The sequence below is a fragment of the Rhineura floridana genome, chromosome 10 (genome assembly GCF_030035675.1).
Source record: "Rhineura floridana isolate rRhiFlo1 chromosome 10, rRhiFlo1.hap2, whole genome shotgun sequence".
NCBI lineage: Eukaryota > Metazoa > Chordata > Lepidosauria > Squamata > Rhineuridae > Rhineura > Rhineura floridana.
Window position 1 is genome coordinate 90,854,915 of NC_084489.1, and position 23,061 is coordinate 90,877,975.

Sequence of the window (23,061 nt, forward strand, 5' to 3'; positions counted from 1 at the left end):
ACAACTCCCAGTCTGGGTAGGCCAGTCACGCCAGAGGCTTCCCAGACTAGGAGTCGTGAAAGGACCCCTTAGCGCTCTCTACCTCCAGACAGGAGTGATCTCTGGGGTCCAAGGCAGTTATTTAAGAGGGGAGACACCCAGCCTACCTGGCTCTTCCCGAAGCCAGCATCACTTGCTTGCCCTATAGACCCCAACTAATACACACGTGGCATGGCATGAAAATGGTCTAGGCACAGGAGAGGAACATTCCCTCCGAGTCTGGCAGAAATGCACACAAAACCCCAACGGCCAGTTTTAGGAAGTTTTTGAAGAGTTAAACGGAAGTGAGAAGACCAGTGGAGGAGGTGGGAAGTTGCTTCAGGAAAATACAGCAAACCGTTCCATCTTGCCCCCACCCAGTCCTCCTGCAGCCCCTTACAATAAAATGGTGGGGTTGATGGGCATCCCAGGCAAGGGCGCTTGTGGGAAAAAGGGCGGTATGGCATGACAACGGTCCTCGCTTAACAGGTGGGTCTTGATTGACAGCTGGCACCCCAGTGCAGTCTGGTGGCTGGGAGAATGCCCAGGGGCCGCACCACTCAAGGTGGCACTGGACAGAGGTGGGCCTTTGAGAAGGACGTGGCAGCCTTTCCTCAGCACTTGAACACGATTCCTCCATGGAGAGATGAGGGTGGGCTGTGGAGGCTGAGGTGTCTGAAAGGGACAGGCTGGGGACGGTACGCCTGCGCTGCCACGGCATCCGTGGCTAAGCCGCCCTGCAGTCCTCACGATTGGAGCTACATCTTGACGCCTGGCAGAAGAGGGGGTGCTTTGTCTTGGGCGCACAGGTGCTGGGAGGGGGTCTCCAGAGCAGGCTTCGTTCTCAGGTAAGCCTGGCAGAATAGAATGGGTGCTTGACCTTGACAGCCCCTGCACATCTACCATTTCCACCAGAAGAATGGCTTTGCCTCCATGATGCTCTCCGACGTCTTTGAGCTGGTGTAAGTGCCCTGGGACCCTCTGCCCGGCCCTCCCTCCTCTGGGGCCTGCAAACCTTCACGCCCACCCTTCAGGGTTGGGCCCTGGCAGCTAGCTAGTGGCGTTTGGGACAGGAGCTGCCTACCCTCGCCTCTTTGACACCAGGGCTGGGGGAGGCGGAGACAGGAGGGGGAACGGAGGTCCGTTTCTCTTACTTGCATGGGGAGGGAGGGAATGAGTCTCTTTCCTTTTTTGGGGGGGGGAGGAGGTGAATGGCTAGTGTTGAGAAAGCCCCCAGGGACTCGGCCCCTGGACCCCTCCCGGCCCCCTGTCCTCCTGCTGCTCTAGGGATTCTCTGCCATGGGGTGGGGAGGTCCTGGGGCCAGTGAGAGGGAAGGAGGAGAGGCTGACTGGTCCATGTAATGAGCAGGACTTGCACCTGCAAGCCCCCTCCAGCCCAGTTTGACGGGGTCCCTTGCCTGTAGAACACCCACCAGTGGAACTTGTGTTGGAGGGGGCTGAACTGCCGCTTAGTGGGCTGGGGAGTGGGCCTGGGCGAGGGACTCTTCTGACCCGTGCGACCTCCCCCCCCCCGCAGGCAGTTCCTGTTTGTGGTCACGTTCACTACCTTCCTGCTGTGCTGCGTGGAGTATGATGTGCTATTTGCCAACCGGCCTGTCAATCACACTCACACAGGAGGGAGCCTCGCCCCAGACCGGAACAAGGTGACGCTTCCAGATGCCGTCCTGCCCACGCCACAGTGTGCCCAGAGGTGAGCCAAGGGCAGGTGGAGGCGCCCGCCGTCTGGGGTACCGGCAACCCCGAAGCCTTGTCCCCAGTTCAATGGAGAGGGTGTCGGATGATGCACACCAAACACGCAAGCGCTCTGTTCTTGCGGTCCTTGCTTTGGCATGGGGGGCGGTTCTGAGAGGCAGCCATTCTGACACAACATCGGGTAGGAATTGCTCCTAGTTGATGGCTCTGGGGTGACCTTTGCAAACCATCCAAGGACACTTTGAGTGGACCTGAGCCTTCCCCCAGAGTGGCTAAAGGCAGGAGGCCCTTCCCCCACCCTTCTCAAGACCTGCATTTGGGGTGGTGAGAGTTCTGTCAGGAGGCTGAAGCTGTTCTGGATTAATTAGCACCCAGTCTAAGTGTGTAATCCAGCTTCTGCCAGCCTAGGGGCCATCAGGTGATTACCACTAGCCCCAGCCAGTTGTAGTCCAAAGTACCTGGAGGCCACGAGGTTTGCAGAGGCTGGTGTAATCAGATGTCTGTGGCATGAACCACAAGGCCCCGGAGAGGAGGTGCCTGAGGCACTCCCATCTCTGCCCCTCTGGGGCCTGTGGAGCCCTTGTCTCTTCCCATGGAAGGCGCAGAGGAGTCTTGATCCCAGGCAGACCAAGGGCCCACCCTGGCACATCCTGGGGCTGTCGTGTAGCGGGATTGCCCCATAACTGGTAACCCGTCAGCTGATCGACACAGACCAGCAGGCGTCTGTCCATCGTTCCACAGCACGGCTGATCCCAGCAGGCTTCCTCTTGTTTCCAGTCAGCGGACGAGCAGGGACGAGGAGCTTCCCTTGCCAGGAGCCGTTGGGAGCGCCCACTAAGGCTTCTGGCTGTGCATGGGCAGCTGAGTTTGCACCTGCCCCACACCTCATACCCCACACGGCGGCAGGTGTGCGGCAGGTGGCTGCTGCTTTGGAGAAAGGTTCTTGCCGGCCAAGTTGGACCCGTTCCGAACCAAATGAGGCCCGCAGCCAGAGGTTCTCCATGTCTGCCTCAAGCAGAAGTTTTTCCTAAGAGAATGATTCCAAAGAGAGAGAGATGCTTTGTTGACCTCATTGAAAGAGCACCATTATCTGCATTAATAGTTTTTTAAGATGATAAGGGTTTTTTTCCCAATCTAAAGAAGGAGCAAAAAGTATGGACCCTGCAGTGATGCACAGAGGGGTAAGTGGAAGCAGGGAAGGGCTCCCACCACCCCAGTAGAGATAGAATGAGTTTGTAAGTGGGAGGGAGGAGAAGAGAGTGCAACAACAGCCACAGAGTATTGCAGAGCTTCTCTGTATTCTTGCACTTCAACTCACTCCAGTAACGGGCAAACTGCCCCCTCGCCACCTGTGTGGGCTTTATTATTATTATTATTATTATTAATTACATTTGTATACGGTTCTATAGCCGAAGCTCTCCGGGCGGTTTACAACAATTAAAAGCATTAAAAAGAAATATGCAAATTTAAAAACACTTTAAAAAAAATGAAGAATTGTTTCCCCTGAGCTGCCGGCCAGTGCAGTGTTCCTAGAAGGGGCCGGCCCTCCTTCCCTCCCTCTCTGTGTTTATGTGTCACCGGAGGCGCCCGGCCTTGCACAGTCATTGCACAGAGCCTGTGTCCCGAGCTGACCCGCAGCTGCCAGGGCTTCAGAGGGAGGGGCCCTGACGATGCCACCGCCTCCTCTCCCCCCCTTCCCAGGATCCGTTCCAGCGGCTGGATCATCTTCCTGCTGGTGATGGCTGCCACCTTCTGGCTCTACCGCTTAGTGAAGGTTCTCTGCAGCCTTCTTGGCTACTGGGAGATCCGTGCCTTTTACACCAAAGCTCTCAAGATCCCCTCGGTGAGTGTGCAAGGGGCAGGAGGAGCCGGGCTCTGGGACTGCAGTGGGTGGGAGACGGTGAAGGCAGCTTGCGGGTGTCTCCCCCCTTACCTCCCTCCTGCTGGCCTCCCAGCCCCACTTGCCGTGCTTCCCCCTGGGACCCTTGCATGTCGACATCCCATAAGGAGATGGAAGGGGGCTGGGCAGCAGGTGTGGCCTGAGCAGAAATTCATCCAAACCCGGAGCATCTGTGTTTCTGTAAGTAGCAAAAGGAGATGGTCTCTCCCTTCCAAAGAAGAGCTGGGTCGGCCTGTGGGACTTGGTGGGACTCGAGCTGCCTGGTGGAGGAGGGCTGTCCCTGCATGAGGCACACTGCCTACGTCTCATGTGGCCAGAACGGGCAGCTGGAGCTCCTGAGTGCGTCTCCTTGTTGACTTGGTGTGCGAAACATTGATGGTGGGGATCTGTGGGGCGGCGTTTGGAGGGGGCGGGAGTTGTGGCTGTCTGGGGAATTGGGTGCTGAACTGGAGCCGCAACGCCTTCAGTGTGGCAGGGGCGCTGGGTGTTCAGCGTGCATCCCGGGCCCGCCCAGAGCCCTGCGCCTCACCTCTCCCTCCGGCAGGACGAGCTGTGCAACCGCAGCTGGCAGGAGGTCCAGGCGCGGCTGATCTCCCTGCAGCGGGAGCAGCAGATGTGCGTGCACAAGCGGGAGCTGAGCGAGCTGGACATCCACCACCGCATCCTGCGCTTCAAGAACTACCTGGTGGCCATGGTGAACAAGTCGCTGCTGCCGGTCCGCTTCCACCTGCCTCTTCTGGGCGAGGCCGTCTTCCTCACGCAGGGCCTCAAGTACAACCTGGAGCTGCTCTTCTTCTGGGGGCCCGGGTCCCTCTTCCAGGGCAAGTGGAACCTCCAGCCCCAGTACAAGCGGGCGGGGGCGCGCCTGGAGCTGGCGCGCCGCCTGGGGCGCAGCATGGTTCTGCTGGGCCTGGCCAACCTGCTGCTGTGCCCCTTCATCCTGGTGTGGCAGGTGCTGTACGCCTTCTTCAGCTACACGGAGGTGCTCAAGAGACAGCCCGGCAGCCTCGGGGCCCGGCGCTGGTCCCTGTATGGGCGCTTCTACCTGCGCCACTTCAACGAGCTGGACCACGAGCTCCAGGCCCGCCTGAGCCGCGGCTACAAGCCGGCCTCCAAGTACATGAACTCCTTCACCAGCCCCTTCCTCACCGTGCTGGCCAAGAACGTCGGCTTCTTTGCTGGCTCCATCCTGGCAGTGCTCATTGCCCTCACCGTCTACGACGAGGACGTCCTCACTGTGCAGCACATTCTCACCGCCATCACCCTCCTGGGGCTCATCGTTACCGTGGCCAGGTGAGTCGGGCAGGCTTGAGAAGAGCCCTGGAGCCAGGCCTGTGCTCTGCTGCAGCCCGGGCAGGGGGGAAGGCCGGCTGTGGCCCTCCAGGTGCTGCTGCTGCTGGACTACACCTCTCCCATCATCGCCATCCCTGTGACCATTGGCCAGGCTGGCTGCTGGGGGTTATAGTCCAACAATATCTGGAGGGCCATAGATGTTCCCCAACCCTCATCTAGGAGGAGACCACAAGGATCATTAAAGCCCAATCAAAAAACACTTGTGCTCCCCTGGCCATCTTAAGCAAACAATTTCAGAGGGAATCTCTAGCATGAAATTGCTGAACTAGAGTTCTCCATCAAATCTGGTTTTCTCCAATTTGGTTTAACAACAGGGGCCAACCTCCTCTGCTTTTAGACATGAAAAAGGTAGCGGTAGGGGCTGTTTGCATACTCTCTAGCCAAATCGTAGTCCTTCCCTAGGGTATTTGGTGTAAGGGTGGTATTTAAACTTCCGGCAAGTAACATTTCAAAAATTGCACATCCAACAAGATCTCAAGTCTATCAGGAAACGTTTGATTGACACATCAAAGAAGGCTCTTGGTTGGGGGCTCTTTTCATCAATTTTTTTCAAAGGATCCACTGGGGATCCTGGAAATTACAGGCAAGTTAGCTTCTCATGTGTCCCAGGGAAACTGGTGGAAAGTATTATTAAAGATAAAATAACTAAGAATACAGTATAGAAGAGCAAACCTTGTGGAAGCAGAGCCAGCATGGCTTCTGCAAGGGAAAGTCCTGGCTCAATAATCTGTTAAGAGTTCTTTGAGAGTGTCAACAAGCACGTAGATGGAAGTGAGCTGGTTAACGAGGTCTACTTGGACATTTGACAAGGTACATCACCAAAGACTCCTGCGTAAGCTTAGCAGTCATGGAATAAGAATCATAGAATAGTAGAGTTGGAAGGGGCCTATAAGGCTATCAAGTCCAACCCCCTGCTCAATGCAGGAATCCAAATCAAAGCATTCAAAGAGAAGAGGTCCTCTTGTTTGCTGGTCTTGGACCGAAATAAATGTATTGATATTAATTTATTGATTGAGGTCCTCTTGTGGATCAGGAATTGGCAAGGAAGCAGAAAGGAGAGAGTAGGAATAAATGGACAGTTCTCCCAGTGGAGGTCAGTAGAAAGTGGAGTCCCCAAAGTGGAGGTATTGGGACCTGTGCTTTTTAACTTGCTAATAGAGTTGGTGGTGAGCACCGAAGTGGACAAGTTGGCTGATGATACTAAATTGTTCAGGGTTGTTAAAACAAAAAGGGATTGTGAAGAGCTCCAAAAAGACCTCTCAATGAGCGGGCAGTAAAATGGCAAATGAAATTCAGTGTAAACAAATTTAAACTTGTGCATACTGGAGCAATAAATCTTGATTTCACATATATAAAACTGCTGGTATCATAATGCCATTATGCAAATGGTTTGACCGCATTTGTAGAGCTGGAAAAGGTTCAGAAGAGGGCACCCAAAATTATCAAGGGGATGGAGTGACTCCCTTGTGAGGAAAGGTTGCAGCATTTGGGACTTTTTAGTTTACAGAAAAGGCAAGTACTGTAAATGGTGACATGATAGAAGTGTATAACGTACACACGGCATGGAAAAAATGGATAGAGAAACATTTTTCTTCCCCTTTCATGACACTAGAATTCATGGACATCCAATGAAGCTGAATGTTGGATGATTCAGGACAGACAAAAGAAAGTTGTCATCTTCACACAGCGCATAGTTAAGCTATGGAACTCTCTCCCACAAGAGGCAGCGATGGCCTCCAACTTGGATGGCTTTAAAGAGGATGAGACAGATTCATGGAGGAAGAGAAGGGGATCAGATGCTACTAGCCAGGAGGGCCGTGCTAGAGACGGCGTGCCTCTGAGTAGCAGTTGCTGGGAATTGCAGCAAGGGCGAGAGTGTTGTGAGCTTCCCATGATGAGCACCTGCTTGGCCCCTGAGGACAGGAGGGGGACTAGCGGGGCCACTGCCCTGATGCAGCCACAGGGCTCTTCTTCGGGTTGGGCAAGCCCAGGAGCAGCCTGGCTCCTTGAGTGTGCTCTCTTTCCTTCACCCCTTCCCACCCTTCGCTGGCCTTGCTGTGCCTTGAGGCTGGTGGCAGGGAGGCATCTGGGGTCCCTCTTCCTGAACACTGACAAGGCCCCCTCCCTTCCCCCCGCGCAGGTCATTCATCCCAGACGAGCACCTGGTGTGGTGCCCAGAGCAGCTCCTGCAGTGTGTCCTGGCCCACATCCACTACATCCCTGACCACTGGCAAGGCAACGCCCACAAGTCAGAGACCCGTGAAGAGTTGGCTCAGCTCTTCCAGTACAAGGCTGTGAGTGCGGGGGAGGGGCTGGGGAAGGGGCCACCACCAGGTCGCCCAACGTCCTCTGCAGGCTGCACCCCTGGGCCTCCAGCTCATCCTGCTGTCCATGGGGGTGGGTTGGGGGGTGTCGTGCAGAGCTAACGGCCTCCGGCATCTCCCAGGTCTTCATCTTGGAGGAGCTCCTGAGCCCCATCGTGACCCCCTTCCTCCTCATCTTCGCCCTGCGTGCCAAGGCCCTGGACATCGTCGACTTCTTCCGCAACTTCTCTGTGGAGGTGGTGGGCGTCGGGGACATCTGTTCCTTCGCCCAGCTTGACATCCGCAACCATGGCAACCCGCAGGTACGGCAGGTGGGGCTGCGGTGGGGCGGAGGCTTGTTTGCAAGGAGTTGTGTGACTCTGAAGAGGCGCTCCACGGCCTGCGCCTTCTCTGTGTCCAGTGGATGCGCTTGGAGAGTGTGGCGTGGCTTTTGGGTAGACGTTCCTTGGCTTGGCCTCAGGTGTCTTGTTCGTGGATGGAATTACTATTCTCGAAAGCTGCAGGGGGTTAGGTGGATCTCTCCCGCAATGATAAGATTATACAATCCTCATGCTCCTCCTGCAGTAGTCCCATTTTATGGGGGAGGAAACTGAGGCTGAGAGCATAGCTTGCACAGGGCTGGCCAGAGGCCTTCCTGGCTAGTCTCTCCCAGCCAAACTCCCCTTCCTCTGTGCCCCACCCCCACCCCTTGGGCTGTTTGGAAAAGGAGGAAGAATCAGCCCCTCCCCCCCCGCCTTGAGTCTTTGCTTCTGAGCTGTCCTATGATGGAGCACTTATTGTGCCTGAAGGAGGCCTCGGGGTCCCTCCCTGGCGGCATCTCCAGGGACAGCTGGGAAGGCCGCTGGTCCAGGTCGCTGGAGAGCTGCTGCCAGCCAGTGTAGACAATGCTGAGCTGGATGGAATGGGCGAACGTGGTCTGACTGTGCTGGGTAGCTTCCTGTTGAGGTGTGCGTGGCAGGCCTGCCCTCCTGAAACTCAGGCCCCCCTTCTGCCCGGATTCTCCCACAGTGGCTGTCCCAGGGCCGGACGGAGGCATCGGTGTACCAGCAGGCCGAGAACGGCAAGACGGAGCTCTCTCTTGTCCACTTTGCCATCGCCAACCCACGCTGGCAGCCGCCGCCCGAAAGCTCCCTCTTCATCGGACACCTCAAGGAGAAGGTGCAGCAGGATGCGGCCCATGCACCCCCTGCCCAGCGCCTCTTGGCTGAGGCCCCTTTGGGTGCTTCCTTTTTGTCGGACGAGGGCCCCTGCACCGTGGTGAGTCCCTGGGGCTCTTGGGAGCGCAGGGGCCAGGCAGTCTCTCTCTGGAGGGAAGGCCCCGTTTCCTCTCCATCGCAAGAGCCGCGTGGCTCTCCCTCATCTCCCTGTTCCTCCCTCCCTGCAGCCAGATGCCCTCTTGGCCAGCGTCCTGACCCACCCTGTCCTGGCAGCAGGAACCCTCATGCCCCAGGGGGAGCGGCACCTCTTCACCCAGGCGGGCAGTGCAGCCAGCGCCGCTGCTAGCATCTTGGCCTCCCTCTCCTGCTCCCAGCTGCTTCGGCGCACCGGCCCCCTGGGCGAGAACTCCGTATACCGCAGTGATAACACTCTACTGGGGGACAGGTATGGGGACGGAGTCTGGGAAGCGGTGGGGGCGCAGCTGGGCTTTTGGGCTAAGATCATTCCACAGCTGGATGCAAGAGGTCAGGTCCAAGGCCTGTCAGCCCAAGCACGTTGACTCCAGTGGCAGCGGCAGCCTGGAGCCTAAGGGATGGTGGGCGGAAGTAGCCATTTGTTGCTACTGCCTTACAGTGTGTGGTGGAAGGAAGGCCTCTGATCTCTCCTCCATGAGTTTACAAAGCTCATGGCACCCAGTAGCAATGAATTCTACATTGGGGTGGAGACCCCTTGTGAGGCGTCCTTCCCTGGCTCTCCCTGTCAGGTTTCTACCTGCGCGTGGTTACTGCCTGTCACTAGGCACCACCAGGGACTCCACCAGTCCGGACCGCACTCTCTTCTGGTTTACCTCCCCGCTCTAGCACAGATCTCAACAGATCCCCCTGCTAGGCAACCACCAGTAACGTCCCAATACTAGTATTCCCAGAGACTCTGAATACTGGTATTGTTATTCTCTTCACCGCTGCCACCATTTGTTACAGTTCCCCTTCAGCCTTGGTCATTACCTTACCCTCCCTTCTGGTCTGTGAAACCCAGCCAAGGATCAGGCCTTTGGTAAACTAAATTAAGTATTTATTACAGATAACAAAGCTAACAAGATTAACAAGATTTCTTCTTAAGGCACATAAGCATATGGTTTTACTCAATACTAATCCGAACTCCACCTCCCTCCTTCTTCACTCTCTCCTGGCAAACAACTCTCTAAACCCCACCAAGCAACCCACTCAGTTCTCTTCTCCCCCCCCAGATTCCACTCTCACTCTTCCTTTTATACATTCAGCCATTTTAAACACTCAGCCAATCATCTCGCATTCTACTGCCCTCCCCCTCTTTCACTCCACTTACCATGTATCTTCTAAAACAACAACACTTACCATATATACATTAATATAGGAACATCACATTTCCCCCCCCTTAAACAACAGCAATTATTCCTGTTCCAGGATTTATACGTCGCGTTAACAAATTAAAGTCTCTATGGGGAAAATGTCTTTCTTTGTTCCTCTGTCTGGTCACGTCACTGCAGTCCCAGCCATTTGCCTGGAAAGTCCATCGGCCAGTACATTGTCCTTGCCTTTTATGAACTGGAAGTCCAGTTGATAGTCCTGTAGGGCCCAGGACCACCTCTGCAGCATAGTGTTATGGTTTTTCATAGTCTGCAACCATAACAAGGCCCGATGATCCGTAGTCACTGTGAATCTTCGTCCCCACACGTATGGGCGCAACTTGTTCAGTCCCCACACAACCGCTAGGCACTCCTTCTGGACCGACGAATAGTTTTTCTCCCTCGGCGTCAGCTTGCGACTCAGATACGCCACTGGATGTCTGGTGCCTTCTCTCTCCTGTAGCAAGACGACTCCCAGCGCGAGGTCCGACGCATCTGTAGCCACGATGAATGGTTTCTCATAGTCTGGTGCTATTAATATGGGTCCTTGGCACAAGGCTTGCTTCAGTAGATCAAAAGCCTTCTGACATTCATCCGTCCATACCACACGCTCAGAACACTTCTTCTTTGTTAAGTCATGCAAGGGGGTTGCTATTTCCCCAAAATTTTTCACAAACTTCCTATAAAAACCAGCCACACCTAGAAATGCCCTAACTTGCTTTTTGGTTAAGGGGATCGGCCACGCTTGTATTGCCTCCACCTTGCTCCATAAGGGGGTGATTTTCCCACTCCCCACCTTATGTCCTAAATAAATTACTTCCTTTAGTCCAAACTGGCATTTCTTAGCTTTTATTGTGAGGCCTGCTTTTCTTAAGGCCTCCAATACTGTTGTCAGGTGTTGGACATGCTCAGGCACCGACTTGCTAAAAATGGCCACGTCATCGATATAGGCCACTGCAAAATCTGACATGCCTCGCAACACAGTATTGATTAGCCTCTGAAATGAACTTGGTGAGTTCCTTAGTCCCATGGGTAAGGTCACAAACTCATATAACCCATCTGGTGTACTGAAGGCAGTTTTGGCTCTGGATTGCTCGTCTAGTTCCATTTGCCAAAATCCTTTACAGAGATCTAGTGTAGAGATAATGGTTGCTGCCCCCAATAACTCTAACATTGCGTCTACCCTAGGCATAGGATACGCATCTGGGACAGTAATTTTATTGATTAGCCAATAATCAATGCAAAACCTTGTCGTTCCATCTTTTTTCGGAACCAGGACAATACTTGAGGCCCAGGGACTGATGGATTCCCTGATCACTCCTAATTCCAGCATATCTTCCACCTCCTTTTTGATCTCATTCAAAACTTTCCCATTCGCACGGTACGGAACAGATCTGATTGGGGCATGATCTCCAGTATCAATGGAATGTATAACTATACTGGTTCGGCCAGGTTTGTTGCTAAAGAGATTCCTATAGGTTTTCAAAACTCTCAGAATCTCTTCTTTTACTTCCTCCTTCACCTCCTCTGACCATTCCACTTGATCTACCCCTCCTTTGTCTTTGCTTTCCTGTACCAAATCTGGAAGTTCAGGCCCACTTCCCTCAGGGAATAAGGTAACTTGCAACACCTGTGCATCCCTGGTATGGTAAGGCTTTAACATATTTACATGAACCACTTTGCTTTTGTTTAATTCGTCTGTGGTGATTACATATGTCACTGTGTCAAGCCTTTCTCTGATGGTATATGGTCCTTCCCAGTTAGCCTGTAATTTGTCATGTTTCCTGGGTATGAACGCCATAACCATATCTCCCACATCATACACACGTTCTCTGGCTGTTCTGTCATACCAGTAACTTTGCTTCTCCTGTGCATGACTCAAATTCTCTTTCACTACTTCCATCATTGATGTTAATTTATTGCGGAATTCCAATACAAAATCTACTACAGAAGTTTTGTACTCTCCCAGAGTTCCTTCCCATGAATTTTTTAGCAGTTCCAAAGGTCCCTTCACTTTTCTAGTAAACATTAGTTCAAAGGGTGAGAAGCCTGTTGACTCCTGAGGGACTTCTCTGTATGCAAATAAGAAGCATCCCAACCGTTCATCCCAGTCTTGTGGGTGATCTTGAACATAGCTTCTGATCATGCCCTTCAAAACGCCATTGAATCTCTCAGTTAGCCCATTAGTGGCGGGATGGTAAGTAGTGGTCTTTAGATGTTTTAGACCACAACATTTCCACATACATTGCATCACTTCTCCCATGAATACACTGCCTTGATCTGTCAGCACTTCATGAGGGAAACCCAGCCTCATAAAGATTTTTAATAAAGCCTCTGCCACTACAGGGGCTTCTACAGATCTCAGTGCTTCTGCGTCTGGGTACCTGGTGGCAAAATCCACCACCACCACTAGATATTTCTTGCCATGCCTTGTGGGTTTGGAAAAAGGGCCCACCAAATCTATTCCCACTCTATAAAAGGGTTGTCCAATTATAGGAAGGGGCTTTAAGGGTGCCTTGGTCTTTACTCCACTCTTTCCCACCTTTTGGCATATTCCACAAGATAGACAATGTTGTTTTACATCCTTGGAGATATTTGGCCAATAATAATGTGCAGCCAATCTCCTCTTGGTCTTTTTTATTCCCAGATGTCCTGCACATGGGACATCGTGGGCTACCTCTAGCAATCTGGTTCTGTATTTGCTAGGTACTATCAATTGCTTCACTGGTTCACATTCATCCTTTCTCTCAGCAGGCATTCACAGTCTATATAAAATCCCATTCTCACACACAACTTGATTCCTCAGTTTGTCAGTGAAAGGAATCTGTTGGGTCAGGGCTTGTTCCTTTACCTGCTTCAAACTGATATCTTTATGCAGCTCTTCGCTGAATTGCTCTGCTTCTTCCCCAGAGACCACTTGATACAGTTTGTCTTCTTCAGCAGGCCTGCTAGTGGTTGCTATGGTGACCTGAGGCTGGTTAACAGATTCCACCCTGTTTGTTTCAGCCCCCCTTAATATGGCTTCTTTTTCTCTGCCAATTTGCTGTCTGGTCACTACATAGATCTTTCCTTGGTTGCCCATTGCATCCCTTCCCAGTATTACTGGTTCTTGTTGCTGGGCATTAATGCCTACTTTATATCGGCCCTCTCGGCCTCTCCAAGTCATATCCACCAGGGCCACAGGCAAACTTTCTGGTTGACCTCTCACTCCTTGGATAGTCACAGTTTCCTGAGGTAATATTACCTCAGATTTTATTAAATCTGGCCTCAGTAATGTCTGAGCGGCACCAGTGTCAAGCAATGCCCAATAATTTGCCCCTTGTACTCTCACTTCCTCTCTCAGACTTGACTCAAGGTCTGTTACTTCTGTCCAGTTTATCTGGCAAAACTGAACCTTTTTCGCTGTTTCTAAAGCCTTGGGCTCTGTTTTCACTGCCCTTGTCTGAGCAGGATTACTACTGGGGTTGGCAACCTCACATTGAAAACGTAGGTGCCCCGGTCTACCACATTTGTAGCATAATTTCTCCTCACTTTTAGGGTACACAGATCCACTCTGGGGTGTCCTGTGCCCTTCAGATTTTAATGGAGGACTCACTCGCTGTGGTACCACATCCCTTCTGCCAGCACTATATGGTCTGGGTTTAAACTCTCTTGATGTTTTCCCCACCCAGCCAGTTCTATTGGAGGCGAAGTGATCCGCCAACTCTGTGGCCTCCTGCACAGATGTAGGGGAACGGTCTTTGACCAGGAGCCTTATTTCTGGTGGTAACTGATGGTATAATTGATCCAGTATCATGAGGCTTTTCACCTCTTCCACTGACTGAGCTTTGGCACTACTCATCCACTTTCCAAATATATCCATCAACTTTGCTCCCAGTTCCACAAAAGACCTCCCTGTCTGTATCTGGCAGTTTCTGAAAAGCTTTCTAAAATAATCAGGCCCCAGTCTGAATCTTTTAAACACTGCTTCTTTGAATTCAGCATAGGTGACGGGCCTGTCTGAGGGGAAATATTGGTATACCTCAGCCAATTCCCCTTTAATCAGGTTTGATAAATACTGCATGTATTTATCTTCAGGTAGCCCCCACAACTGAGCTGCTTTTTCAAAGGTGCTGAGGTAAATTTGAGGATCTTGACCAGGCTCATAGACAGCAAAGTCCTTTGGAGTAATTTTTATTTTTGCTCCATCTCTGTCTTTCCTTGTCTCCTCAGAGTGAAATTTCTCTCTATCAAATTTTAACTTTTCTACTTGTAATTCAGCATCCAATGCTCGTTGCTTCTCCCTCTCCTCAAACCCCAATCTCATTCTCTCAATTTCCAACTCCCGCTGTTTTTCCTTCTCTGCACCTTCCATCCTCAATCTCTCAGCTTCCAACTCCCGCTGTTTATTTTTTTCCTCAGCCTCAAAGACCCGCTGCTTTTCTTTCTCATCAGCCTCCCATCTTAACTTCTCTCTCAAGTACTCTGTATAAGCGGGATTGCTTAAATATCCTTCTCGGGTCTCTTCCCTGACCGGTTGTTTTTGCTGGGCAGTAGCAAATCCTATAAGTGCTACCCTCAATTCATCTACCCCTTTACCCTCGTGAGGTAAATTGAATGTTATGCACTTCTCCACCAGCTCCTCTCTTTTCATTTTTATGTATTCAGCCATGGTGTTTGAGTTCACTCACTCTTTGCCACACACTCTTTGCCAGTCACTCTCACAAGTAATCTTGTTATTTCTGTTTGCCACACCACTGTATCTGGATTCTCTGTTGTTCATATCCCACCGCTACTGACACCACATGTGAGGCGTCCTTCCCTGGCTCTCCCTGTCAGGTTCCTACCTGCTCGTGGTTACTGCCTGTCTCTAGGCACCACCAGGGACTCCACCAGTCCGGACCGCACTCTCTTCTGGTTTACCTCCCCGCTCTAGCACAGATCTCAACAGATCCCCCTGCTAGGCAACCACCAGTAACGTCCCAATACTAGTATTCCCAGAGACTCTGAATACTGGTATTGTTATTCTCTTCACCGCTGCCACCATTTGTTACAGTTCCCCTTCAGCCTTGGTCATTACCTTACCCTCCCTTCTGGTCTGTGAAACCCCAGCCAAGGATCAGGCCTTTGGTAAACCAAATTAAGTATTTATTAAAGATAACAAAGCTAACAAGATTAACAAGATTTCTTCTTAAGGCACATAAGCATATGGTTTTACTCAATACTAATCTGAACTCCACCTCCCTCCTGGTAAACAACTCTCTAAACCCCACCAAGCAACCCACTCAGTTCTCTTCTCCCCCCCAGATTCCACTCTCACTCTTCCTTTTATACATTCAGCCATTTTAAACACTCAGCCAATCATCTCGCATTCTACTGCCCAGTCACTCCCCCTCTTTCACTCCACTTACCATGTATCTTCTAAAACAACAACACTTACCATATATACATTAATATAGGAACATCACACCCCTCTTCAGCTGAAGGGCCACATTCCATTCTGGGCAGCCTTCCAGGGGCCACAATGCCAGTGCTGGGCAGGGCCAGAGACAAAAGAAGGTGGAGTTATGGGTGTAAATGTCACCTCAGATGCTCAACATCCAAGGTCCTCCTCCGTGTGCTTACTCGAAGGGAAGCTGGGAGGCTGGCAATAAGGGAGAGGGCCTTCTCAGTGGTGGCCCCCACATTATGGAATGATCTCCTTGATGAGGTGCACCTGGCACCAACACTGTTATCTTTTTGGTGCCAGGTCAAGACTTTCCTCTTCTCCCAGACATTTTAGCATGTGTTTTTAAATTCTTTTTTTTAAATGTGTTTTTAAATTTGTATATTTGTTTTTAATGTTTTTAATTGCTGTAAACCGCCCAGACAACTTCGGCTATGGGGCGGTATATAAATGTAATAAATAAACAAATAAATAATTGCAGGCTACACAAACCTTGTGTCTCTGTGGCCTCCATCAAGGACGGTCAGGTCCTTGTCCGATTTCACAGACACACCCCGCCAGGCAAATGCACTCAGGGAGGGTGGGAACCAGGGGCTGATAGGGCTGTGTGGCTGGAGTGAGTCCTGAGGGCCAGACGGGGTGGCTTGGAGGGCTGCATGTGGACCCTGGGCCTGAGGGTCCCCTGCCCCCATTCTGCGTTTTAGTTTGGCATTGTTGATTGTCCACTGCTGTCTTCAGAGAGCACCACTGTTTCTCTAGCCCCTCCCTCACTCCCTGCTGTTTTCCTGTCTTAGCCGGCTGCGTTTTTCTGCTTCTGAACCAAAACCACTCCCTGGGGAGCGTGTGGTCGGGGAAGGAGCCGTTCTCTTTGCAGAGGGGGCTCTGTGGCCTGACCTGCAGAGGGTTGGGCAGTCCATCCTTTGAACAGGGGGATTGTCCCTTTCTTAATTGGCACTTCTCAGGGCATGTGTGTGTAGCGTGATTATTTCCTGCCTCTCTCTGCCCTGCAGCGTTGCCCCACCTGAGACGCACCAGGCACCCCTCGCCCGCTCTGTTGTGCTCTCGGAGTTTGCCTCAGCTGAGATGAGTCTGCACGCCATTTACATGCACGAGGTGAGTGGCTTCGGGGGGCGGCGGGGGGATGTCAGCGTTATCCTCCCCTCCTCTTGGGGTGGGGCTTTCCCGTGTCTCAGTTGCGTGAGATACCTGGTTCAGAGCATCTCTGTGTAACTGACTCCATTTGGTCCTTGTCCCTGTGAGCCAGATTCCTCAGAAATCCACAAAGCCCCACCACAGCTGGCCACACTCACATTTGGGGGGGTCTCCCAAGCTACAACACCCCCCTTATCTCTCTCCTCTCTGTCTCTCAGCTTCACCATCAGCAGCAGCAGCATCCGGCATGCGCCCGCACTCCCTTGCAACATTCAGCACAAGCAGGTCAGAGCTCGGGAGGGTGGAGCTATTCCACTTTCAGCATGGCTTCTGCAAGGGAAAGTCCTGTCTCAGTAACCTATTAGAATTCTTTGAGAGTGTCAACAAGCATATAGATAGAGGTGATCCAGTGGACATAGTGTACTTAGACTTTCAAAAAGCGTTTGACAAGGTACCTCACCAAAGACTTCTGAGGAAGCTTAGCAGTCATGGAATAAGAGGAGAGGTCCTCTTGTGGATAAGGAATTGGTTAAGAAGCAGAAAGCAGAGAGTAGGAATCAACGGACAGTTCTCCCAATGGAGGGCTGTAGAAAGTGGAGTCCCTCAAGGATCGGTATTGGGACCTGTACTTTTCAACTTGTTCATTAATGACCTAGAATTAGGAGTGAGCAGTGAAGTGGCCAAGTTTGCTGATGACACTAAATTGTTCAGGGTTGTTAAAACAAAAAGGGATTGTGAAGAGCTCCAAAAAGATATCTCCAAACTGAGTGAATGGGCGGAAAAATGGCAAATGCAATTCAATATAAACAAGTGTAAAATTATGCATATGGGAGCAAAAAATCTTAATTTCACATATACGCTCATGGGGTCTGAACTGGCGGTGACTGACCAGGAGAGAGACCTCGGGGTTGTAGTGGACAGCACGATGAAAATGTCGACCCAGTGTGCGGCAGCTGTGAAAAAGGCAAATTCCATGCTAGCGATAATTAGGAAAGGTATTGAAAATAAAACAGCCGGTATCATAATGCCGTTGTATAAATCTATGGTGCGGCCGCATTTGGAATACTGTGTACAGTTCTGGTCGCCTCATCTCAAAAAGGATATTATAGAGTTGGAAAAGGTTCAGAAGAGGGCAACCAGAATGATCAAGGGTATGGAGCAACTTCCTTACGAGGAAAGGTTGCAGCATTTGGGGCTTTTTAGTTTAGAGAAAAGGCGGGTCAGAGGAGACATGGTAGAAGTGTATAAAATTATGCATGGCATTGAGAAAGTGGATAGAGAAAAGTTCTTCTCCCTGTCTCATAATACTAGAACTCGTGGACATTCAAAGAAGCTGAATGTTGGAAGATTCAGGACAGACAAAAGGAAGTACTTCTTTACTCAGCGCATAGTTAAACTATGGAATTTGCTCCCACAAGATGCAGTAATGGCCACCAGCTTGGACGGTTTTAAAAGAAGATTAGACAAATTCATGGAGGACAGGGCTATCAATGGCTACTAGCCGTGATGGCTGTGCTGTGCCACACTAGTCAGAGGCAGCATGCTTCTGAAAACCAGTTGCCGGAAGCCTCAGGAGGGGAGAGTGTTCTTGCACTCGGGTCCTGCTTGCAGGCTTCCCCCAGGCACCTGATTGGCCACTGTGAGAACAGGATGCTGGACTAGATGGGCCACTGGCCTGATCCAGCAGGCTCTTCTTATGTTGTTATGCTTCTGGCCGGAGAGCAGAATCCTGCCTCTCTGTTATCTTCAAGGTGGTTGGCCAGACAGGATTGCCCAGCAGCAGGAAGGTCCCGTTTCCCTCCTCAGCAAGGCTTCTCAAGTGGCCTGGAGACACCGCTGAAGTCTGCTGCAGGGGCAAGCAGCCAGGCCTGAGCGTGGATGAGCCAAAGGTCTCAGGAGGGGTTAAGCATGTTGTGCTGTGTGTAGTTGTGTTGCTTAATTTTGTTTAAAAGCAGCACCACAGCAGCAGAGAGTAACAGCAGGTGTTGAAATGCGAGTGTGCCAGCGTGTGCATGTGTTTGCCTAAGAAAGCAGGCTTTTACCCTGCAACAGCATCACTGAGACTGGAGACTTAGTAAAATAAGAAAAGCTACTTTATTTATAGAAATACATAGTAGATGGAAAGGCAAACCTAGTTCTGACTAACTAGCTAATTTGGAGGCATCACGCCCAGGTGCAGGAGTCAGCCCCACGCTAGGAGAGAGACAAAGGGAGTTTCCTCTCTCCTGGTCAGCTGGAGGACAAAGGAGTGGAAAGGGCGGAAGGAGGAGGGGCAGGTAAGCTTCCCTAAAGACGTCACAGTCTAGCGACAGAAGGAAGTCAGTCAGAGCATCACAGGTAAAAGGTAATCAAGCCTGTCCATCTGGAGGACCCTCGCTGTATCTTCCCTCTGGAACTTAAACAAAAGAACACAACAGGAGTTGCTCTTGCCCCACTTCCAGAGAGTGGCTGGAGCCAAAGGAGGAAAATGGCCACCCCTCCCTCCCCCAGGAGGGCTGCCTTCCTGCCAAGCCCTGCCCTCCTTTGGTAGAGCCAGCTGCTGTGCCACTGCAGCTGCTAGCTGGGTTGGAAGCGGCTTGCCTTTCCCTTCTCCAGGCTGAGCCCAGCTGATCACTTGCCTGCATGCAGGTGGCTCTTCCCGGCGTGGCCAGCAGGAGGCAGGCCATTTCCGAGTTGCAAGACTGACGCGGGTTCCTGGTTCTGTCTCCCAGCGAGTAGTGGTAGCTCCTGCCCCTTGGGGGAGAGGGCAAGACGTGCAGGTTGGGGGGGAAGAGGGCGTGGGCTGTGCTCAGGATTTCAGACGGGTCTTTGCCAACAAAGGCATGCCCTGCACAGTCCCTGAGATGTGGGAGATGTGCATGCAAAGTTGGTAGGTTCCATCCTGGCATCTCCAAATAAGGCTGGGAGAAAAAAAAGTCTGGAATCCTGGCGTTGCTGCCAGTCAGTGCAGACAACACTGAGCTAGATGGGCCAATGCTCTGACTCAGTATGAGGCAGCTTCCCAGTGGCAGAGCAGCTGCTTTGCATGCAGGTAAGTCCCACGCTCAGTCCCCACCGGCATCTCTGGGTAGGGCTGGGAGAGGTCCCGTCCCCCCGAAACCTTGGGGAGTCACTGCCACTCAGTGTAGGCCTGGATGGGTGACTGGCCTGGCCTGTTAGGCAGCAGCTTGCTGTGCTAACCTCCCTCTCCTCAACGCAGCTTCCACAAGGCCCTCCTCTCGTGTCTGCAGCCAGGATCTAGCCCTTGGGGGCTGGGAAGAGGAGGAGGAAGATGAGCCTCAGGCACAGCAGCAGGAAAGGGAGAAGAGCTAGCAGAGGCCTGCCCACCCCTCCTGCCAGGCGTAAGCGTCTCTCCCCCCCCGACTGTCCCGCTGTGCAGCCCCACTTCTGTTCTGTGCAGCCGGAGCTGGTGCTCTGCTTTGCCGCCCAGGCCTTTGGGTCTCCTTTGCTCTCCCGTTGGGGAGGTGGGGCTCATTCTAGAGGGAGAAGGGGGGTTGTGGGGAGGGGGCTGGGGCCCCTTCTTCCTGCCTGTCCTGATCCTCTGCCGCGTGGCTTTTGCTGGGAGAAGGAAGAAGCTGCCCTTGCTGCCTTTGTGCAGGCAGGTGCCATGATGTGGCCTTCCACAGGGGCATCCAGCCAGGGCCCTCCTTGCTTGTGTGGCCTCTGGAGGAGCGGAGGAGTCGGAGTTTCTTGGCGGCTCTTTTGTAGTTGTTTCATGATGCTTTTCTAGTGTTTTGACCCTGGGAAAGTTTGGGAGGGAGCCCTTCTGTGAGTAATGAATGGGAAGTTGCCGCAGGGCCAACCCCGGGGTAGGCCAGCCAACCTCCCTCCCACCGGGCCTCTAACCCCACCTTGCCTTTTCCACCACCAGGTTCCTGAGCAGCTGCAGGCTGTTGCCAGCACCGACTTGCTGGGCCCGCCAGCCCCTCCTCCTGCAGGAGCATGGCCAGCCGGCCGGAAGCACAGAGCGAGGCTTGGGGGGCCTTGACTGTGGACTTTGATGTGAGATGGGGCTTCCTCAGTGTTGCTGCAGGCCCCGCTCCTTGCTTTAGGTGAATGAGCTATGGGCTGGAGCAGGCCCTGCCGGGTGCTATTGACCAGGTTCCTGTGGTCAAGAGGGAATGCCTGGAGCCGCAAGCCCGCTCCTCCTGAACCGGGCTGCAGCAAGAGGCCGCTCTGTAGCGACTGCCCCTGGATCCCAGCCCCCTCCCGCTTTTCCCTCTGCTGCTATACATGGCCTCCCCCTGCAGTGTGCCCAGCCCCCCTCCTCCGTTGCAAAGGAGTGCTGGGGGGCCGTTGTTACAGGCATGGTGCTGCCACCTCAGGACACTTTTGGAACAATAAACGTTTACAGATGTGGCTCACAGTCAGTTTTGCTTCTTGTGCAATAGGGATGGAAGGGGAGGGGCAGAAGATCTGAGGGGGGGCTGTTTTTCATACAAATCCCTAAAATGTCCCCCTCTTTCAGGGAATTGGGGGGTTTCAAAGGAGGTTGATATCCCCAGTGCCAAGGCAATTAGATTGCCATGCAGCACTGTTGCCTTGGCAACATCAATGTTCCCTCCCCTTCAAAGCCTGGGCAAAGCATTGGATTTGTCTGCCCTCGCAGTGATGTCACTGTGCAGCCAGTTCCGACTGGCTGCCTTGTGCCTGCCATGCTGTGGCAGGTGTTCACTGGGATGGGGAAGGGGAAGGGGAATGGAACTGGCTTGCCGTGAAGAGCCCCGGACAAAGCAAAGGTACTGGGGGGGGGGGCTGTGTTTCCTTTCACCACCCCAACAGTGTGCGAGAGTCACCCTTCTCTGCCCCGAGGCTTCCTTGCCTGTTCAGGCTTCTTCTCCCAGAGGATCCTCGCCATGGTGGCAGGCAGCCTGCAGGCACTGGCAGGCCTTCCAAGCAACGGTTAATTGCCAGCCCCACCATGGCCCAATTGCTACGCTGTGCGCACCTTCTGCAAAGAGCCAAGCTGTGTCCTGCCTGCCATGCACTCTCCAGCTGGGCTCTCTTCGTTTCATTGGCACAGGCGCTCCGACACCTCTGCTCCTGCCTCTTTGCCAAGGGACACCACTCCCAGCTTAAAAGGCCCGTGCCACCCCATATAAAATGTGGCTCTAGGCCTCTCCCCCCCCCAACAGAAGACAAGTCCCCCACTTGGAGAGAAGGGCACGGTTGATGTGGGCGCAAGAGAAACAGAACACAGAGCTTGAGCTGAATCATCCCAGGAGACTTTAATGAGTGCTGTGCAGCCAGAGAGCAGGAGGGGGAGCAGGCGCGGCCTCAGGGGTGCAACGTTGGCTGCTGCTGCTGCGGCTGCTGCTTTGAGATCGACTGGCTTCGGATGCGCGAGGCTACCTCCTGCGTGCGGAACGTCAGGCCGAAGATGTCCTCATGGTAGCGATTCTGGTCCTGGAGGAGAGAGGGAGAGGATGGCTTGGGCCTGACTCATGAACTGGGGGTGGGGGGGCTGAGCCAAGCCCTTCCCCACCCCCAAAAAACACCTCCCACCTTATTGCTACTCCAAAGGGCAGGGAGAGAGAAAGCACAGCAAAGGGCAAAACCCTCCCCAGGACAGAAAGAAAGAGTAGCTGTGCTCTCCAGTGTGAGGCAAGACCACCTGCGTGAGGTCTTCCGTAGACTCAAAGGGAACTAGCAGGGGGAGGGACCTGTGCAGGCCTCTGACTGCCTTCATCCCCAGAGAAGGATCCCAGAAGCCAAAGAGAAGACGGGAGATACGATAGCACCCTTCAAGTACTCGAGAGGTTGCCACACAAAGGAGGGCCGGGACCTCTTCTCAATCATCCCAGAGTGCGGGACACGGAATAATGGGCTCAAGACGCAGGAAGCCAGATTTCAGATGAACATCCAGAAAAACTAGTTTCCAGATCACGTGAAGTACTTGTTTCTCTCTCTTCGGCACTGGTTAGGTCTCATCTTCAGTACTGTTCCCAGTTCTAGACACTGCACTTTAAGATGGATGCAGACAAACGAACAGGTTCCGAGGAGGGCAACAAGGATGATCAGGGCTGGAAAAGTGCTGTGAGGAGAGACTGAAAGAACTGGGCATGTTTAGCCCTGAGAAGACGGGAGATAAGATAGCACTCTACAAGTACTTGAAAGGTTGCCACACAGAGGAGCACCAGGATCTCTTCTCAATCATCTCAGAGTGCAGGATGCAGAATAATGGGCTCAAGTTGCAGAAAGCCAGATTTCGACTGAACATCAGGAAAAACGTCCTAACTGTTAGAGCGGTACGACAATGGAACCAATGACCTCGGGACGTGGTGTACTCTCCAACACTGGAGGCATTCAACGGACAGCTGGACAGCCACCTGTCGGGGATGCTTTAACTTGGATTCCTGCATTGTGCAGGGGGTTGGACTAGATGGTCTTATGGGCTCCTTCCAACTCTACTATTCTATGAAATGTCTAGGGTGTTCCACAGTTGGGTTTGGCATACCCTCATACAATTTCCGTGCCCAAGAGGGACAATCACACACGCAGGTTATGGCTTGCCCAACCCTTGCAGCAGGGTGAGAAGCTGTAGACAATTGTAGCACTTGGCAAGGCCCACAGGTGGCGAACTCAGTTTTTGAATCCGCTCCTTAATGGGATGAATAAATGTCTGCACATTTGC

At 52.6% G+C, this 23,061-nt stretch overlaps 2 protein-coding genes across 4 annotated transcripts in view; one reads left to right on the top strand and one right to left on the bottom strand.

Moving 5' to 3' along the window:
* ATG9B (autophagy related 9B) overlaps positions 1 to 20,793 on the top strand; it is a 25,906-nt gene extending 5,113 nt beyond the window's left edge. For both annotated transcript variants that reach the window (XM_061585745.1, XM_061585744.1), the window contains 12 exons: positions 916 to 980; positions 1,556 to 1,729; positions 3,433 to 3,574; positions 4,176 to 4,924; positions 7,125 to 7,278; positions 7,431 to 7,610; positions 8,317 to 8,565; positions 8,693 to 8,910; positions 16,286 to 16,388; positions 16,646 to 16,712; positions 19,627 to 19,768; positions 20,299 to 20,793. In XM_061585745.1, the coding sequence (XP_061441729.1) occupies positions 916 to 980; positions 1,556 to 1,729; positions 3,433 to 3,574; positions 4,176 to 4,924; positions 7,125 to 7,278; positions 7,431 to 7,610; positions 8,317 to 8,565; positions 8,693 to 8,910; positions 16,286 to 16,388; positions 16,646 to 16,712; positions 19,627 to 19,739 (2,214 nt within the window). In that variant the 3' untranslated portion in view covers positions 19,740 to 19,768; positions 20,299 to 20,793. The remainder of the gene's footprint in view (positions 1 to 915; positions 981 to 1,555; positions 1,730 to 3,432; positions 3,575 to 4,175; positions 4,925 to 7,124; positions 7,279 to 7,430; positions 7,611 to 8,316; positions 8,566 to 8,692; positions 8,911 to 16,285; positions 16,389 to 16,645; positions 16,713 to 19,626; positions 19,769 to 20,298) is intronic.
* Positions 20,794 to 21,029: 236 nt separating this feature from the next.
* NOS3 (nitric oxide synthase 3) overlaps positions 21,030 to 23,061 on the bottom strand; it is a 56,833-nt gene continuing 54,801 nt past the window's right edge. The window contains exon 28 of one of the 2 annotated variants that reach the window (XM_061585740.1): positions 21,030 to 21,833. In XM_061585740.1, the coding sequence (XP_061441724.1) occupies positions 21,705 to 21,833 (129 nt within the window). In that variant the 3' untranslated portion in view covers positions 21,030 to 21,704. The remainder of the gene's footprint in view (positions 21,834 to 23,061) is intronic. The other variant, XM_061585738.1, reaches the window with a different exon arrangement.